This window comes from Pristiophorus japonicus, chromosome 2 (genome assembly GCF_044704955.1).
Source record: "Pristiophorus japonicus isolate sPriJap1 chromosome 2, sPriJap1.hap1, whole genome shotgun sequence".
Lineage (NCBI taxonomy): Eukaryota > Metazoa > Chordata > Chondrichthyes > Pristiophoridae > Pristiophorus > Pristiophorus japonicus.
In genome coordinates this window covers 211,172,054-211,187,629 of record NC_091978.1, presented here as the reverse complement: position 1 = coordinate 211,187,629, position 15,576 = coordinate 211,172,054, and the positions used below count along the sequence as shown (strand labels likewise).

The window sequence follows — 15,576 nt, the reverse complement described above, 5'->3', positions numbered from 1 at the left end:
TGGCCCCCCTACAACCACGTTTCTGTAATGGCCACCAAATCATACCCATTTGTAATGATTTGTGCCGTCAACTCATTTACTTTATTTTGAATGCTGCGTGCGTTTAGGTAGTGTTTTAATACTAGTTTTTAAACCATGATTTTTAGTTTTGACCCCTCCTGCAGCCCCTTTATATTCATACATATTGTCCCTTCCTATCACCTTGTGGTTTACACTTACCCCAGTGCTACTCTGCTCTGTTGCCTCCTGCCTTTTGCATTATTTCTTGGGGTCCTGTTCATCTGAGCTCTCACCCACTCTAACTAGCTCAGAGCCTTCTCCTGGGTTCCGAATACTCCTTGCATTGAGGCACTGAGCTTTCGTGCTTGCCTTTTTATTACACTTTGACCCTTTAGAATTTTGCTGTACAGTGGACCTTTTTGTTTTTTGCCTTGGGTTTCTCTGCCCTCCACTTTTACTCATCTCCTTTCTGACTTTTGCTTCTGTCTCCATTTTGTTTCCCTCTGTCCCCCTGCTATATTAGTTTAACTCCTCCCCAACAGCACTCGCAAACACTCCCCCTAGGACATTGGTTCTGGTCCTGCCCAGGTGCAGACCGTCCGGTTTGTACTGGTCCCACCTCCCCCGGAACCAGTTCCAATGTCCCAGGAATTTGAATCCCTCCCTGCTGCACCACTGCTCAAGAGAATACAATGAAGTCCCCTCTCTAGCATGCACAGCCTCTGTGACCTCCTGGATCCAATGGATGGTGGATTGCGAGGTGTTTGCTATGTCGCCTGTTCCAGCCTTGAAGGATCCGCTGCCGAAAAATTCAGGGCCATGATCACCTTGGGGCCCACTGGCAGAGCCATCATTGCCCTGTTGTGAGGCTACAGGTCTGGTTCCAAGAGGTGACAGAGTTTTGTGACCGCCTCCTTGGTGAAGCTTAATGCACATTCAGCTGTGCATGTTTAGAAGATATTGAATGGAGCCCCGATGTCAAAAGATGGCAAACAGCGCGAGCCGCACCAGAATTTGCCAGAAGCAAGGCGGACACAATTTAAAAAAAAAACGGCCATAACTATCGCCGCTCTGGTACCAAATTTTGTGGCCAAAGAGTTGGACATTTTGTGCAGCAAGATGTGGATTTCAGCAAATGATTATCTGACATAGTTACCCATATGCAAGTATATATTAAAGACATGACAATACTAAAAGCAGATACATGGGCCTGGTTATTAACAGGGGTGGGTTACGAGGTTTTTACGGAATGTTAAATCCACAGTGTGCATCTTTTGTTCCCAAAAAGTTCCCCAACTGGAAGTTAGCATGATTGACTGGCTTGGCATGCAGTCGGGCAGGGTGCAATCTGGAGCAGGCCGCAGGACCAGGTAGGTCTGATCCATGACCCTGGGGGGGCCCCAATCCCCAATCCCAAGGGTGTGTCTGTCTGATCGCCAATCCTGGGGGCTTTTTTAATGGGGTAAGGTCTGCTAGGGGTGGGGCAGAGCTTGGGAGTAAGGGGAAGCACTTCTGTCCCTCCTGTTCTGTGATGTCACTTACCTTTTCCCCGAAGCTGTCCTAGCCTCACTTCAGCTGTCGGGTTTCCTGAGGCCTGGGTAAACTGTAGATCAGCAAGCAAAGGGGTGATGGGTCAATGGGACTTAAGATACAGCAGCAGAATTTTGGATGAGCACAAGTTTATGTAGGGTGGAAGAGAAGAGGCCGACCAGTAAAGCATTGGAACAGTCAAGTCTACAAGTCTAGCGGTAACAAAGGCATGGATGACAGTTTCAGCAGCAGATGAATTGAGGCAGGGGCAGAGTTGGGCAATGTTATGAAGGTAAGCAGTCTTGGTGATGGAGTGTATGTGGTCAGGAGCCCAGCTCGGGATCAAACACAACACCAAGAGACAGATTAAAGTTTTGAATGGAGATCCTGAAACAACATTTATTAAATGATCTCGGTCTAAAATGTTAATTCATATTTTCTTTTTCAGATGCCAAGTGTTATATATGTAGGCTATAGATATACTCTCTGTGTAGTCACTGTATAGTTGCATAAGTTGGAGACTTGTTTACCTGATGTACTATCAATAAGGTTTACACTGTGTACCTACATGTTGGCACTACTAGAGGGTGCAACTGGTGGAGACTGGGGGTTTCCTGCCCTGGTGGCAGGGGCTGTATAAAAGGGTAGCCACCATGCGGCTGCAGCACTCTGGAGTTACGAATAAAGGACCAAGGTCACTACAGTTTGAGTACAACACATTGCCTCGTGGAGTCATTCATAAGTACATTACAGACATAACACCAAGAGTCACCATTTTCTGTTTTAAGCTTGGCAACTGATCATTTAAACTTGTGCATACAACAATCAGCACTTGTAGGAACAATGCTATTTCGTGTGGCGTGTCATACAAAATAAAGTCAGTTCAAAGAGTGGACAGGAAAACTCTCTTTATAAAAGTATTCTAGCAAATATTTTATTCAGTTAGGACTACAAAACAACACTCTGTGCAAAACAGACCCCCGTGTAAAGATAGTCAAGCATACCTCAACCGTCAGCTGCATTTAACAGAAGGCTTGAATCTAGAATTGTACCTACGTAGCTCTTTGACAAAGATTTCAGTTGTTCATTATGATGGGCTTTAATTATGTTACATATACTAATAAAGAAACAATTGGTGTTACAAAAAGACATTTATTCAGCATTGTTTTTTTACAAGATGTACTAATTATAAAAAGATATGGAATATTTAATATTTGGTGCCATTATAAATTTCAGCCATAAATCCCTTTGCAGTTACCTTGGAAGTGAGATTGGGTCAAATTCATTGTTTCTTTATTGAAATTTGAATACCTATACTTGCACCTTGATAACACCCCCAAATTAACTAAACAATAAGCTAATTTATTGAGATTCACCTGGTGCTACCTCAGTTAGACCACATCAAATGAAATATTTCTTGCAAAACAAACTTTTTGAGCTGTTAAAATGAAGAAAGTTGTGTAATGAAGTTTTTCATGACATTTTGAACTAAGACATTATGGTCTTTAGTGCAAAAAAATACAAATAAGCATTGCACAGACATGAACTATAATATATTAATGCTGTTCACTTAAAAAGCTGTTCTGCATACATGTAGAACGAGTTGTTTTTGGATCTTGCTAACTTTCTTTCATATGTGCAGTCATGTAGCTATTGGAAAATTACCCTCTTCTGCCTCTTTCCAATTTATAACTTTCTTACTAAACTCCTTCAGAACTATATCATGTGTGTTTCATCACTTCTCACTACGTAGCTTGCTCCATTCGCTCAATTGAAAAACTTTGCTCTCCAATTTTTCTATTTTACTATAAACACAATTCTTAGGATAGAGCAAGAAAAATCATGAATGATGGAAATCTGACATAAAAGTAGAAAATGCTGGAAGCACACAGCAGCTTCACCAGCATCTGAAAGATATGACATTTTAACATCCTGGATGGAACCTTTTGAAAGGATCATGAAAATGTTTTTCTCTCTTTCAGGTGGGGAAGTAATCACTGTGTATTTGAGCAGTTTTCTGTTCCTAGAAAAAAATATAATGCTCTATATGCAGATAATTCCTTTAAGAGGATCCACTTGTATCAACATTTTCTTTATCAAGAACACCTACATCTCCATTTTGTAATTGAAGCTCCTTCAGAAATAATTGTAAACTTCAACTGAAATGTTTTTGGGTCAGCATCACCGAACAGCTATATAGGATTAGAATTTCTTTAAAATAAAAATCACTGCAGCAGGCTCTGTACAATAAAAGCCTGCAAGTATAAGTGAATGTTGTTGAAAACATTTTAAAAAGCCAAAAATATTATCTGGCTATATGCTCACATCACTGTCAGAAGGTGTAACTGCATCACAAGTGGCAAGAAATATTGCACAAAGAATCCACACAGCTGTAGAGAAAGCTGTTTTGAAAGCATTTATCTGCCAGGTCTCCACAGAAACCAACCAAAAGGTTTTCTTCCTTTGCTACAGGAAATTGATACACAAACCAAAATGGCCTATTCCAAACCAAATATTCCCAAACAGAGATGGAAAAAAAAAACAGGTAAAATAAATTTTGGTTTGAGTCATTAATAAATTATAAAGATTTCAATAAATATTCCTGATCAGTGCCTCCTTTGGCAGCTTTCGAACCTTTATATATTGTCAAGCTTGACAGCGTTCAGTTTGCCATGCAAAGGCTTACATCCGAAGCAGCTCTTCTAAAGGTTAAAGTGTGCAATAATCAATCAATCCGATTTCCACAAATTGTGAACCTGTCTATTTCTAGTAGATCTTCTTTTGAAGAACGATGCTTGCTGTCAGATTTCTCCTGTGGTACTCCTTTGTCCTCTACATCGGGGGTTGTAAGAAACTGGTCAGAACTGCTGGTCGAGACTAGAGTCGATACACTTTCTGATAGGGATACCGGTTGGCTAATGATAGACTCTGATTGCATTTCTTCTGCTGAAATACCTGTCAAAGTGAATTAATCCCATTATAGGTTTTGCAGATGAATGCCAATACATAAAGACATTGTGCCAAATCTTTTATTTTAACATGAACATACCTCCATGGTAAAATGCTTGCATACATTCTGATTGTATCTCAACAGGATTTCCTACATAAGATACTAAATTAACATACAAAACAAAGTCAAAAAGTAGAACTATTTTCTGTAATTTATACGTGATTTTGTTGCACTAAAATGCAGATCTCAAATTACATTAAATTTTGGAAGACTTTAGACCTTGTCTCTGTGTTCCAATAGTAAAAATTACTATCAATACTAGATTGTATTTCCCCCAAGGACGACACTAAAGTGATGTAAAACAATTAAAGAAAGTCATTTGAGAAGAATCCATAATTTATTTGTGTTTGTATGTATGTATATGTTTCATTGCTCCCTTCCTGGGTCAAAATCAGATTTGAAGAAAAACTGAAGGAACTCCATCAGGTAAAAGTCTAGGATGCAGGGACACTTTTGGGACTGGTGCCAACTTAACAGTCAAGTGGTAAAGAATCTGCATTTAAAGAGGGCTAGTAACATTCCTCATGGGGTATTTCACAGCAACAGATCATTATTATTTCTTAAATGCAGTTACTTGTCATGAAGGTAAACATAGTAGATACTTTGCATAGAGCAAAGACCCACAAACAGCAAATGAATGAATGAGACCACTTAACATGGTGAGATTTTACCAGCCATAAAAATGACAGTTTTCTAATTGTCAAAAGGTGAAGTAATACTCAAAGGCCAGAATGATTGATAGGAGGGGCCCAAATAAGCAATATAAACTGTGTGAGGCATTAGAACTCAAGCCTCAGGTCCTAGAGAAAGTTACTGCAGGTGCATCTAGATAAAAGAGCTAAATTTTTCATTTATAATTCTATCTTTACAAATTCCATTTTGTTAATGTATGTTTCATTTTTATATGTAAATAAGCTTGAAAACAAACATAGCAGCTGAAAAGACAACTGAAAAATATTGTAAGCAATTTAATTGGTTTATCTTGTGGCAATTGCTGGTTCCAGATTAGTAATGGAGGATGGGAGGGGAATTAAGCATTTGCCATGATTGGTTTTGTGTAGCTTGCTGCTTCCGGATTAGTATTTTTTCATCTGTTTATATCTGACAAGTCAACATAGGTAGCTTAATGTATTGTAGTAACTTGATCAGTCAGACAAATATGATGGATAATTTTTCATGCTACAGATAAGTTTAAAGTGTGATGTTTACATTTAAGGTCTGACGTGTGCTATATGTAAGACTTTGGATTATACAGTACTAAAAAATATCAATTTGGATACAAACAGGACCCCAATGTTGTTGGAAGAAAACTACACTGAGTAATCTGAGCTGAAATATGTGATCAGAATGTTTTTTCCCATTATTACAGTTATTCAGAAAATAAAACAATACTACTAATACAAAACTTAAATTCCATCATGTTTCCAAAGTGCTGGCAAGAATTGCAGTATAAAACCAAGCTATCTAATCTCATTATCATCAGTTTCAGCTAATCTTTGTTCTCACTGATGTTGAAAAGATAAGTGAGAATGTGGAACTCACAACCACAAGAAGTAGTTGAGGCGAAAAGCATACAAGCATTTAAGAGGAAACTTGATAAGCACACAAGGGAGAAAGGAACAGAAGGTTATATTGATAGGGTTAGATGAGGAAGGGTGGGAGGAGGCTCATGTGGCGCATAAACACAGGCACAGACCAGTTGGGCCGAATGGCCCATTTCTGTGCTGTGCATACTATGTAATTCTACCATGGATTATGTAAATAAAGGCTGATAAGAACACAGAGTGAAGGCCTTAATAATTGTGTGAAACTCCACAGCTCTGACATCAACTCAACATGCAAAATTCTATACAACACAGAAACATGTGCTAAAATAAGATTTATAATTGCATCATGTAATCACCACTGCAATTTTGATAAATTTAACTGATCAACTACTAATTAAATGCATCTGATGTTTAAAGTACAGAATTTTAGGGCTGAAGATCTGAGATGGATTTTTGGTTCATGATTCAGTGCTCCACGTCAAGGGTTGGGGCATTAAATTGCAGCATAAACAGGATTTTTAATTTTTTTAATAAAGTGCATGATTCCCACACAAAGAAAAGGAAACTGATTTTTCAGCTCAGTATTACTATGCCATTGCCTAGTACAACCGTACAAAAATGTATCAAATATGACTAATTCTATTAATGTGCAGCTTACCATAGAAATCCTTCACGGCACTCACTATTATCTGCTTTGTCTCAGTGGGTAGCTTCCAAATATAACCGAAATGCTGCTGCATCAGAAATCACTGAACTGACATTCAAATTGTTCATTTGCATTCAAAAGATATCTTATGTTATAATTTGGTGAATGAACTGATCTTGCAAACAAACAGTTACATTATTAAGCCATTTATCTTTAGCTCATCCAAATGAAGCATGTGAAATGCAATTTTAAATGAAAATATTGTCTTGTAATACAATGCTAAAAGTAGGCACCATCTGAAAATTAATTACCTTGAGGTGGTTTAACTTTGCTGACAGATGTTTTGGCAAGTTTCCCAGGGGTGCTGGCTGGTGGGGTTTGAAACAGTTTCTCCTCCATCTTGGCCTCTTTCACATATTGGCAAGATTTCCCCAGCAACACAATGCTGTTAAGAACTTTAAGTGCAATCAGCCTTGAAAGGGGGAAAAAAAACTATGTTTACAATAGTAAATGAAACCTGCAGCCAGAAGTAATCTATTGCTGCCAAACAGTCCATGATGATCTAAAAATATGTCCATCAAGCCTTACATAATCCTCTTTAGGAAACAAAACAGTTGCCAGATACTACTGATCTGCAGAATCTCTGCAACCAATAGTGCCTCACATGGAATCTCAAACTGTAATGCAATGACACATAGTAATAGCTTCTGAATATGGCTCAAGATACTATATGGTAATTTTTACCTCCACAGAATATTTGCTTGGCTTTTTATTAACAAAATGTGAATTTGTTCAAGAAACAATCCCAGAAAACTTTCAGCGCCTTGTCAAATAAATCTAACTTGCAAGAAACCTACTCTTCTCAATGCCAAGTCACACTTGTCAGATTATACTTCTAGCACACAATAAGGCACTCCAGCTCCCTCTGAAACATGGCCATTTCAACATGCATTGTAGAGTGTATTATTGGCATTAGATCTTACACTGGATCTATCAATGTTCAAGATTTGGGACCTTATAGATTTCATTTCAAATTTATACCACTATAGATGTCAGTTTAGCGCAAACAACTTGCAGTAAAGGCACAAAGCATTCAATCCAAGCAATTCATCCTCATCGTAACAATTTACATTTATATAACATTTTTAACAGAAAACATCCCAAGGTGCTTTATTAGTAGAGAGGGACAAATGCTTGGTCAAACAGGTAGGTTTTAAAGGAAGGAGGTTGAAAGGTGGAATGGTTTAGGGAAGGAATTCCAGACTTTGAAGCATACACAGTTGAAGGCATAGCTGGCAATGGTGGAGTGAAGATGCACAAGAGGCTAGAGTTAAAGGAACAGAGATTTTGGAGGGGGGGGGGGGGGCAGGAGTTGCAGATGGAGGTGGTTACAGAAGTAGGGAGCAGCAAGGCTATAGAAGGATTTAAACACGTGTGAGAATTTTAAATTTGTGCCATTGCGAGGACTGGAGGAAATGTCGATCAACAAGGACAGAGGCGATGGTGAACAGGACCCGTTGCAGGACGGGATACAGGCAGCAGAATTTTGTATGAGCTGAAGCTTACTAAGTAATTGAATTCATTCAAATCAAAATCAAGTTTGAAAAATGGTTAATCACCTACATATTTTACATGCAACATAAAATAAAACTAAGGATGAAGACAAATATTGCAATTATGTTTAATTCAACACTGCACAATTTAAACATGAAAGTGATATAACTACAAATTCACACACATTCCCTGGGTATGTACAAGAAAAAGTCTGCCGATTGAGACTGCCCCCACCTCCAGCCAGAAGTGGAGCATCATTATAGAAAGAAGGACTTGGATTTATATAGCGTCTTTCACGACCACCGAATGTCTCAAAGCGCTTTACAGCCAATTAAGTAATTTTGGAGTGTAGTCATGGTTGTAATGTGGGAAACGTGGTAGCCAATTTGCGCACAAGCAAGCTCCCCCAAACAGCAATATGATAATTATTATATATGTGGACTTGTATTTACTCTGTACAGCCACCAGAGGGCTCTTGCCCTCGAGTCCCAAGGGATTCCATAATCCCTTGGGAGCACAGGTATTTAAGGAGGCTTCACAGGTTGGAGAGGCACTCTGGAGACCTGCAATAAAAGACTAAGGTCACATTTTACTTTGAGCTCACAGTGTTCAGTCTGACTCTTTCTCCATTCACAACAATAATGACCAGATAATCTGTTTTGGTTTTGTTGATTGAGGGATAAATATTGGCTAGGACATCGGGGATAACTCCCCTGCTCTTCTTTGAAATAGTGCCATGGGATCTTTTAAGTCCACTTGAGGGACCTCGGTTTAACGTCTCATCTGAAAGACGGCACCTCCCTTAGCACTGCACTGGAGTGTCATAAGAACATAAGAAATAGGAGCAGAAGTAGGCCATTTGGCCCCTCGAGCCTGCTCCGCCATTTAATAAAATCATGGCTGATCTGATCATGGACTCAGCTCTACTGCCCTGCTCGCTCTCCATAACCTTTTATTCCCTTATCATTCAAAAATCTGTCTATCTCCGCCTTAAATATATTCAATGACCCAGCCTCCACAGTTCTCTGGGCAGAGAATTCCACAGATTTACAACCCTCTGAGAGAAGACATTCCTCATCTCAGTTTTAAATGGGTCTTGTCCACCTTTAGTCCCATTGTTTTACCGAGTACTACTTCTTTAGTGATTGTATTAAGTTGCTCCCTCCCTATAGCCCCTTGATTATCCACTCTTGGGATGTTTTTAGTGTCTTCTACTGTGAAAAACAATATAAAATATTTGTTCAAAGTCTCTGCCAATCCCTATTTCCCATTATTAATTCTCCAGTCTCATCCTCTTGGGGACCAGCATTTACTTTAGCCACTCTTTTTCTTTTTATATACCTGTAGAAACTCTTACTATCTGTTTTTATATTTCATGCTAGTTTACTTTCATAATCTATCTCCCCTCTATTATTTTTTGTCGTTCTTTGCTGGCTTTTAAAAGTTTTCCAATTCTCTGGCCTCCAACTCGTCTTGGCCACATTGTATGCCCTTGTTTTCAACTTGATACCATCCCTGATTTCCTTAGTTAGCCACGGATGGTTATCCCTTCTCTTACAGCCTTTCCTTACAGTCAGCCTAAATTTTTTGTGCTCAAGTCCCTGGAGTGGGACTTGAACCCACAACCTTCTGACCCGAGGCAAGAGTGCTACCCACTGTGCCACAGCTGATATAGTTGTTAGTTAAAAGTCTAAAGCCTGGTTGTCCCCTGATTAACAGAGCTAAATGCTGAAAAGCAGTACATACAGATAGTCTGGAACCTGTGCCACAACATCCACCAGTTTAGAGTATACATGCACAAATAACTAATCTTCAAGGGTCATTTGGAAGTTATGCTTAACTGTGCAATCTTGTAGTTACACCATACCTCAGGTACTGCATCCAGTTCTTATCACCATGACAAGACATTCAGCTACTGAAAACTGTGCAGAGAAATTTTTTATTGGGATTCTTCGAACATCTGGACTGAGTTATGTGGAAAGAATGGAGGAACTTGTGTGAATCATCCTTGAAAGGCAGTTACTAAAGGGACTTCATAGAGGTGCACAGTTGCAGTAATAGCAAGTTTTATTTACTTTGCGCCTTTAACTAAGAAAATGTCCCGAGGTGCTTCACAAGTAGGTGTTTAAAAAAATACACCAAGCCTGAAGGGAGAGGTTAGAAGGAATGACCAAAAATTCGAGGAGATTTTTTAAAAAGTGGAGAGAGGTAAAGAGGTTTAAGGAAGGAGTTCCAAAGATTAGGACCTCCAAAGATTAGGACCAAGGCAGCTAAACATTGTGACTTGGACAGGTTAGGTGAGTGGGCAAACGTGTGGCAGATGCAATATAATGTGGATAAATGTGAGGTTATCCACTTTGGTGGCAAAAACACGAAGGCAGAATATTATCTGAATGGCGGCAGATTAGGAAAAGGGGAGGTGCAACGAGACCTGGATGTCATGGTTCATCAGTCATTAAAAGTTGGCATGCAGGTACAGCAGGCGGTGAAGAAGGCAAATGGTATGTTGGCCTTCATAGCTAGGGGATTTGAGTATAGGAGTAGGGAGGTCTTACTGCAGTTGCACAGGGCCTTAGTGAGGCCTCACCTGGAATATTGTGTTCAGTTTTGGTCTCCTAATCTGAGGAAGGACGTTCTTGCTATTAAGGGAGCGCAGTGAAGGTTCACCAGACTGATTCCCAGGATGGCAGGACTGACATATGAGGAGAGACTGGATCGACTGGGCCTGTATTCACTGGAGTTTAGAAGGATGAAAGGGGATCTCATAGAAACATATAAAATTCTGACGGGACTGGATAGGTTAGATGCAGGAAGAATGTTCTCGATGTTGGGGAAGTCCAGAACCATGGGACATAGTCTAAGGATAAGGGGTAAGCCATTTAGGACTGAGATGAGGAGAAACGTCTTCACTCAAAGAGTTGTTAACTTGTGGAATTCCCTACCACAGAGAGTTGTTGATGCAAGTTCATTGGATATATTCAAGAGGGAGTTAGATATGGCCCTTACGGCTAAAGGAATCAAGAGGTATGGAGAGAAAGCAGGAAAGAGGTACTGAGGTGAATGATCAGCCATGATCTTATTGAATGGTGGTGCAGGCTCGAAGGGCCGAATGGCCTACTCTTCCACCTATTTTCTATGTTTCTATGTTCTACCCACAGTGGTGGAGTGAAGGGAAGCGGACAAAGCAAAGAAGGAGGAGAGGCTCAAGAAGTGATTGGCATTATCAACTATATGGAACGCAGTAGAAAGGCTGACAACAAATAAAGTATCAAGGTCACAGTCGCACAGGATGGGAACCTCATGACATGGGCTGGTAATTGGTTAGGAGACAGAAAGTGGACATTTATCAAGAAATTACTGCATGAAAGGATTCAGTAACAAAACGGCACAAAATACTATTCAGAGTTCAGAAAGTTGCTCTATCCTTCAGGACATTTGTAGGGAATTAGACTCATTTTTCCCCCTCCATTGATTTATCGATGCTTGCCATTACAAGCATGGAGACAAGCCATTGGTGTCTTTTAACTTATACCCAAAAAAGGCAGCAAGCTATATTGACAATCTCTCAATGAACTCCAAGTCCAGTTGAATTTTAAAATATCCTGATACAGTACTGTATTACTTAATCACTATTTTTGAGACTATAATTTGTATACTATAACTTGTACAGGTTTAATTATATGACTTCATTTGTCTCAATCCAGACAACATTGAATGGTTTTGCGCTACACCACACATTTGAAGGTAACAGTGCTGTCCTTGATGTCAGTATCACTACCTTATCACTATTCACACCCTACAATCAGGTAAATGCCATGCTCCAACAGCTTCCGAGCAGACTTCTAGAAGAAATTGGTCCAAAAATCTGTTCCTCTTTTATTGGATGCATTTTATTATATCAGTTATTCAGACTTCACACCAAATAAGACAACTATATCTCAAATTAGATAAAAGGGGAAACGATGCCATGAACGTGCCTTCTAGAAATGCACTTCCATTCTCAATTGTGATACTTTTGCCAACTCTGAATAACTTAGTTACTGGATCAAGTCAGTCAGCCCAAATGAGTTTTATCTATGGGAGGCAATCTTATGATAATGCCCACGGGCTTTTAGATATTATTTATAGCACTGGTTCATTTACTGATTCTAATTTGATACTCTCCCTTGATGCTGAGAAGCCATCATTTGTTTCAAATGCTGTAAATCTGTTTCCTACATGTGGGAGTATTTTGCATTTCATATGGTATGGCGGGGGTGGGGGGGGCAGTTGGCATATTATATTTGATTCAAAATCTTGAACTAAGGTTGTTGCTTGCTCCATAGAGCATTCTTGTTGTGACTGACCGTAGATACTTAAATGTATGTTATACTGCGTATAGTTTTAATACCTTATTTATTCCTGCTGGCGTTCAGTGGTTTTAATTTTAAAATTTTGCTCTTGACACCATGTGGCTGTGTTCGACTCCATGCTGCAAAAACTACATGTTCTTGCCAGAGAAATTGGTTTAGTTGTTGCAAAAATCATCCTTGAGGTGTCATAGAATTTTAGGACCCTGATTGTATAAAAAACTTTGGTTTTTATTTTATATAGTGGCGAAGGTAAGGGGCAAATCAAAAGGCAATGATGCACAGTGTAGAATCAACTGGGGAAAAAAAAACACAATAAAGTAGATCATTTCCAGGAACAAACTGGGGCATTTACAACATAACATGTTCATACATGACCCTTTTGCTATTAACTGCATCTGGTGCAGTAAATTGACACATGGGATAGAACACTACCTAAAATGTACGTTAATAATATAACTTTCATAAACATTTCAATTTTATTATACATGGCATAGAATCATGTTTTTATTATTTTTAGAATATCTAGCTTCTTTTTCAATTTGTCTGCCATTCCATAAACTTAACGTTACACACAAAAATTGAAGTGCTGTAAATTCTTTCATGGAAAGTAAACTGCATTTTAAATGTGGTGTTAAACAGTTACAGGGAAATCTTATTTTATACCCAAACAAGCTTTTAGTACCCCATCACAAAAATCACTAACTGTGAATGTGCTAATCTAGAAACTAGCAAAAGCTGACAAGTGCCAAAAATCTGGCAACTCAGAAACAAATAAGCTCAGAGAAAATAAATCAAAAGCATATGAAAGCCTGAAGATGGACATATGTTGATAGTATAAGATTTAATTTCGAATAGGTGAGGAGGCATGGCATGTTGCTCTTCGCACTCTGCAGAAAACGTAGATTTTTGACTCCAGTGTATTTTCCAGAAATTTAGATAATCTAAAAAAAAACATCTGATACTCAAAATATTCCCAGCAACAAGGGAGAGTATTATATGGTATGGGGTGGGGCGGGAGGGAGGCGGTACTGTATTCGGTTCACAGTTGCTTGCTCACTTTACTGAACTCTACGGAATTAACTTCTTTCCTTCTTTCTGAAATATCTTTCTTCCATTAACAACAAATAATCTGGCACTGCATAAATTGGCCGGGAGGTTGATAGTGAGGAAGAAAGCTGAAGTCTGCAGGAAGATTTAAATGGACTGGTCAGGTGGACAGAAAAGTGACAAATGGAATTCAATCCAGAGAGGTATGAGCGAATGCATTTGGGGAAGGCCAACAAGGCAAGGGACTACATAATAAATGGTAGGATGTTGAGAAGTGTAGAGGAACAGTGGGACCTTGGAGTGCATGTCCACAGATCCGTGAAGATAGCAGGACAGGTAGCTAAGGTGGTTAAGAAGGTACATGGGATACTTGCCTTTATTAGCTATGGCATAGAATATAAGAGCAGTGAGGTTATGCTTGAACCATATAAATAACTAGTTAGGCCACAGCTAGAGTACTAGGTATAGTTCTGGTCACCACATTACAGGATTGCACTAGAGGGTATAGAGAGGAGATTTACGAGGGTGTTGGACATAGATTGAAAGTAATTGGCAGAGGATTAAAGGGGAGTTGTTTTCAGCCAGAGAATGGTGGAGGTCTGAAACTCACTTCCAGAAAGGGTGGTAGAGGCAAAAACCCTCATCACAGTACCTAGATATGCGCTTGAAGTGCCGTAACCTACAAAGCTACGGACCTAGAACTGGAAAGTGGGATTAGACTGGATAGCTATTTTTTGGCCAGCATAGTCAAGATGGGCTGAACAGCCTCTTTCTGTTCTGTAAACTTCTGCGATTCTATGATTGATTCATACCGAGTTCAGAGACATTATACTCCCAGAACCTTCCCAGTTCATACTCTTCTTCCAATCCTAAGTCAATTCAAATCAACTCTCTTCTCCCCACCTATCCCAAGTCATGCTGGCAATTATTCCCTCTCTTCCACTTCACTCAGATCTGCCACATCTCACCCTTCCCCCTTCCCCTGTTCAAAGTGATGCTCTTCATCTGCTCTCCCTACTTTATCCTGGTACTCTTTGTCCCCCTCTGAATCCTCTACCTTCATGTTACACTATTCATATTCCTTCAGTTCATGCTGACTCTTTTTTCCTTTCATTCATGCTAGCACTCTATCCTCTTCCTCCTTAAATCATGCTGACGTTTTTCTCACCCAGCTTCTCAACATCACTCTCAGATCTTGCTGTAACCCATTCAATGTCACTGAATACTGCGATTGGGAATTGCTAAACTGCTAAAAATTCCCACGCATAATGTGCAGCAATGTTCAGTCTCTCACACCAGCAACAGCCAAAGGTAGGAATCTGGGAGAAAGGAGCTGAGAAAAAGAAACCAATTGCACTGGAATTTCAGAACTAGCACCCTTCCACAAATGTCCTTTAATGCTAGTTGTGATGGCTTTATTGTAAGCATCAGCGTAAACATCGACAACATTCGCATAAACATTTTGGACTTTAAGTTTTGGACATTGCTTTTTCATATTTCAGAAGAGCTGAGACAGGCCGAGGCATGTTCCACAGGAATACACATCAAGGTGGGCGGGGATAGTCTGGGATGGCTGAAAGCAGATGGAGGATCCTTTTGTCATGTAATGGGAACCCATCAGTGAGAGATCAGGTAAACTGGTCAGTGCTCAAGCCATCGAAATGACAGAGCCCTGGAGCGCGGGAACCTCAGGACAAAGAAAGCTATTTGGCCACCCAGACTCGTTGGAGTCTTTAGCCCCAGGAAGAGCCCAGTAACAAAGGCGCAGGCTGAAGATGTGATTCATTGCTCTTTAGTTGGACTACCTCAGGCAAAGGACTGGTTTTTGGCATGAGAATTAAGCAAGCATTTTTCAGGTACAAAAGAGGCAGTTTGCTGCCATCTCTCTCT

At 39.7% G+C, this 15,576-nt stretch overlaps 1 protein-coding gene across 4 annotated transcripts in view; it reads right to left on the bottom strand.

Moving 5' to 3' along the window:
* Nucleotides 1-2,434: 2,434 nt before the first annotated feature.
* tapt1b (transmembrane anterior posterior transformation 1b) overlaps nucleotides 2,435-15,576 on the bottom strand; it is a 253,864-nt gene continuing 240,722 nt past the window's right edge. For 3 of the 4 annotated variants that reach the window (XM_070870858.1, XM_070870863.1, XM_070870871.1), the window contains 3 exons: nucleotides 7,045-7,205; nucleotides 4,580-4,642; nucleotides 2,435-4,485 (listed from right to left, as the gene is read on the bottom strand). In XM_070870858.1, the coding sequence (XP_070726959.1) occupies nucleotides 4,256-4,485; nucleotides 4,580-4,642; nucleotides 7,045-7,205 (454 nt within the window). In that variant the 3' untranslated portion in view covers nucleotides 2,435-4,255. The remainder of the gene's footprint in view (nucleotides 4,486-4,579; nucleotides 4,643-7,044; nucleotides 7,206-15,576) is intronic. The other variant, XM_070870861.1, reaches the window with a different exon arrangement.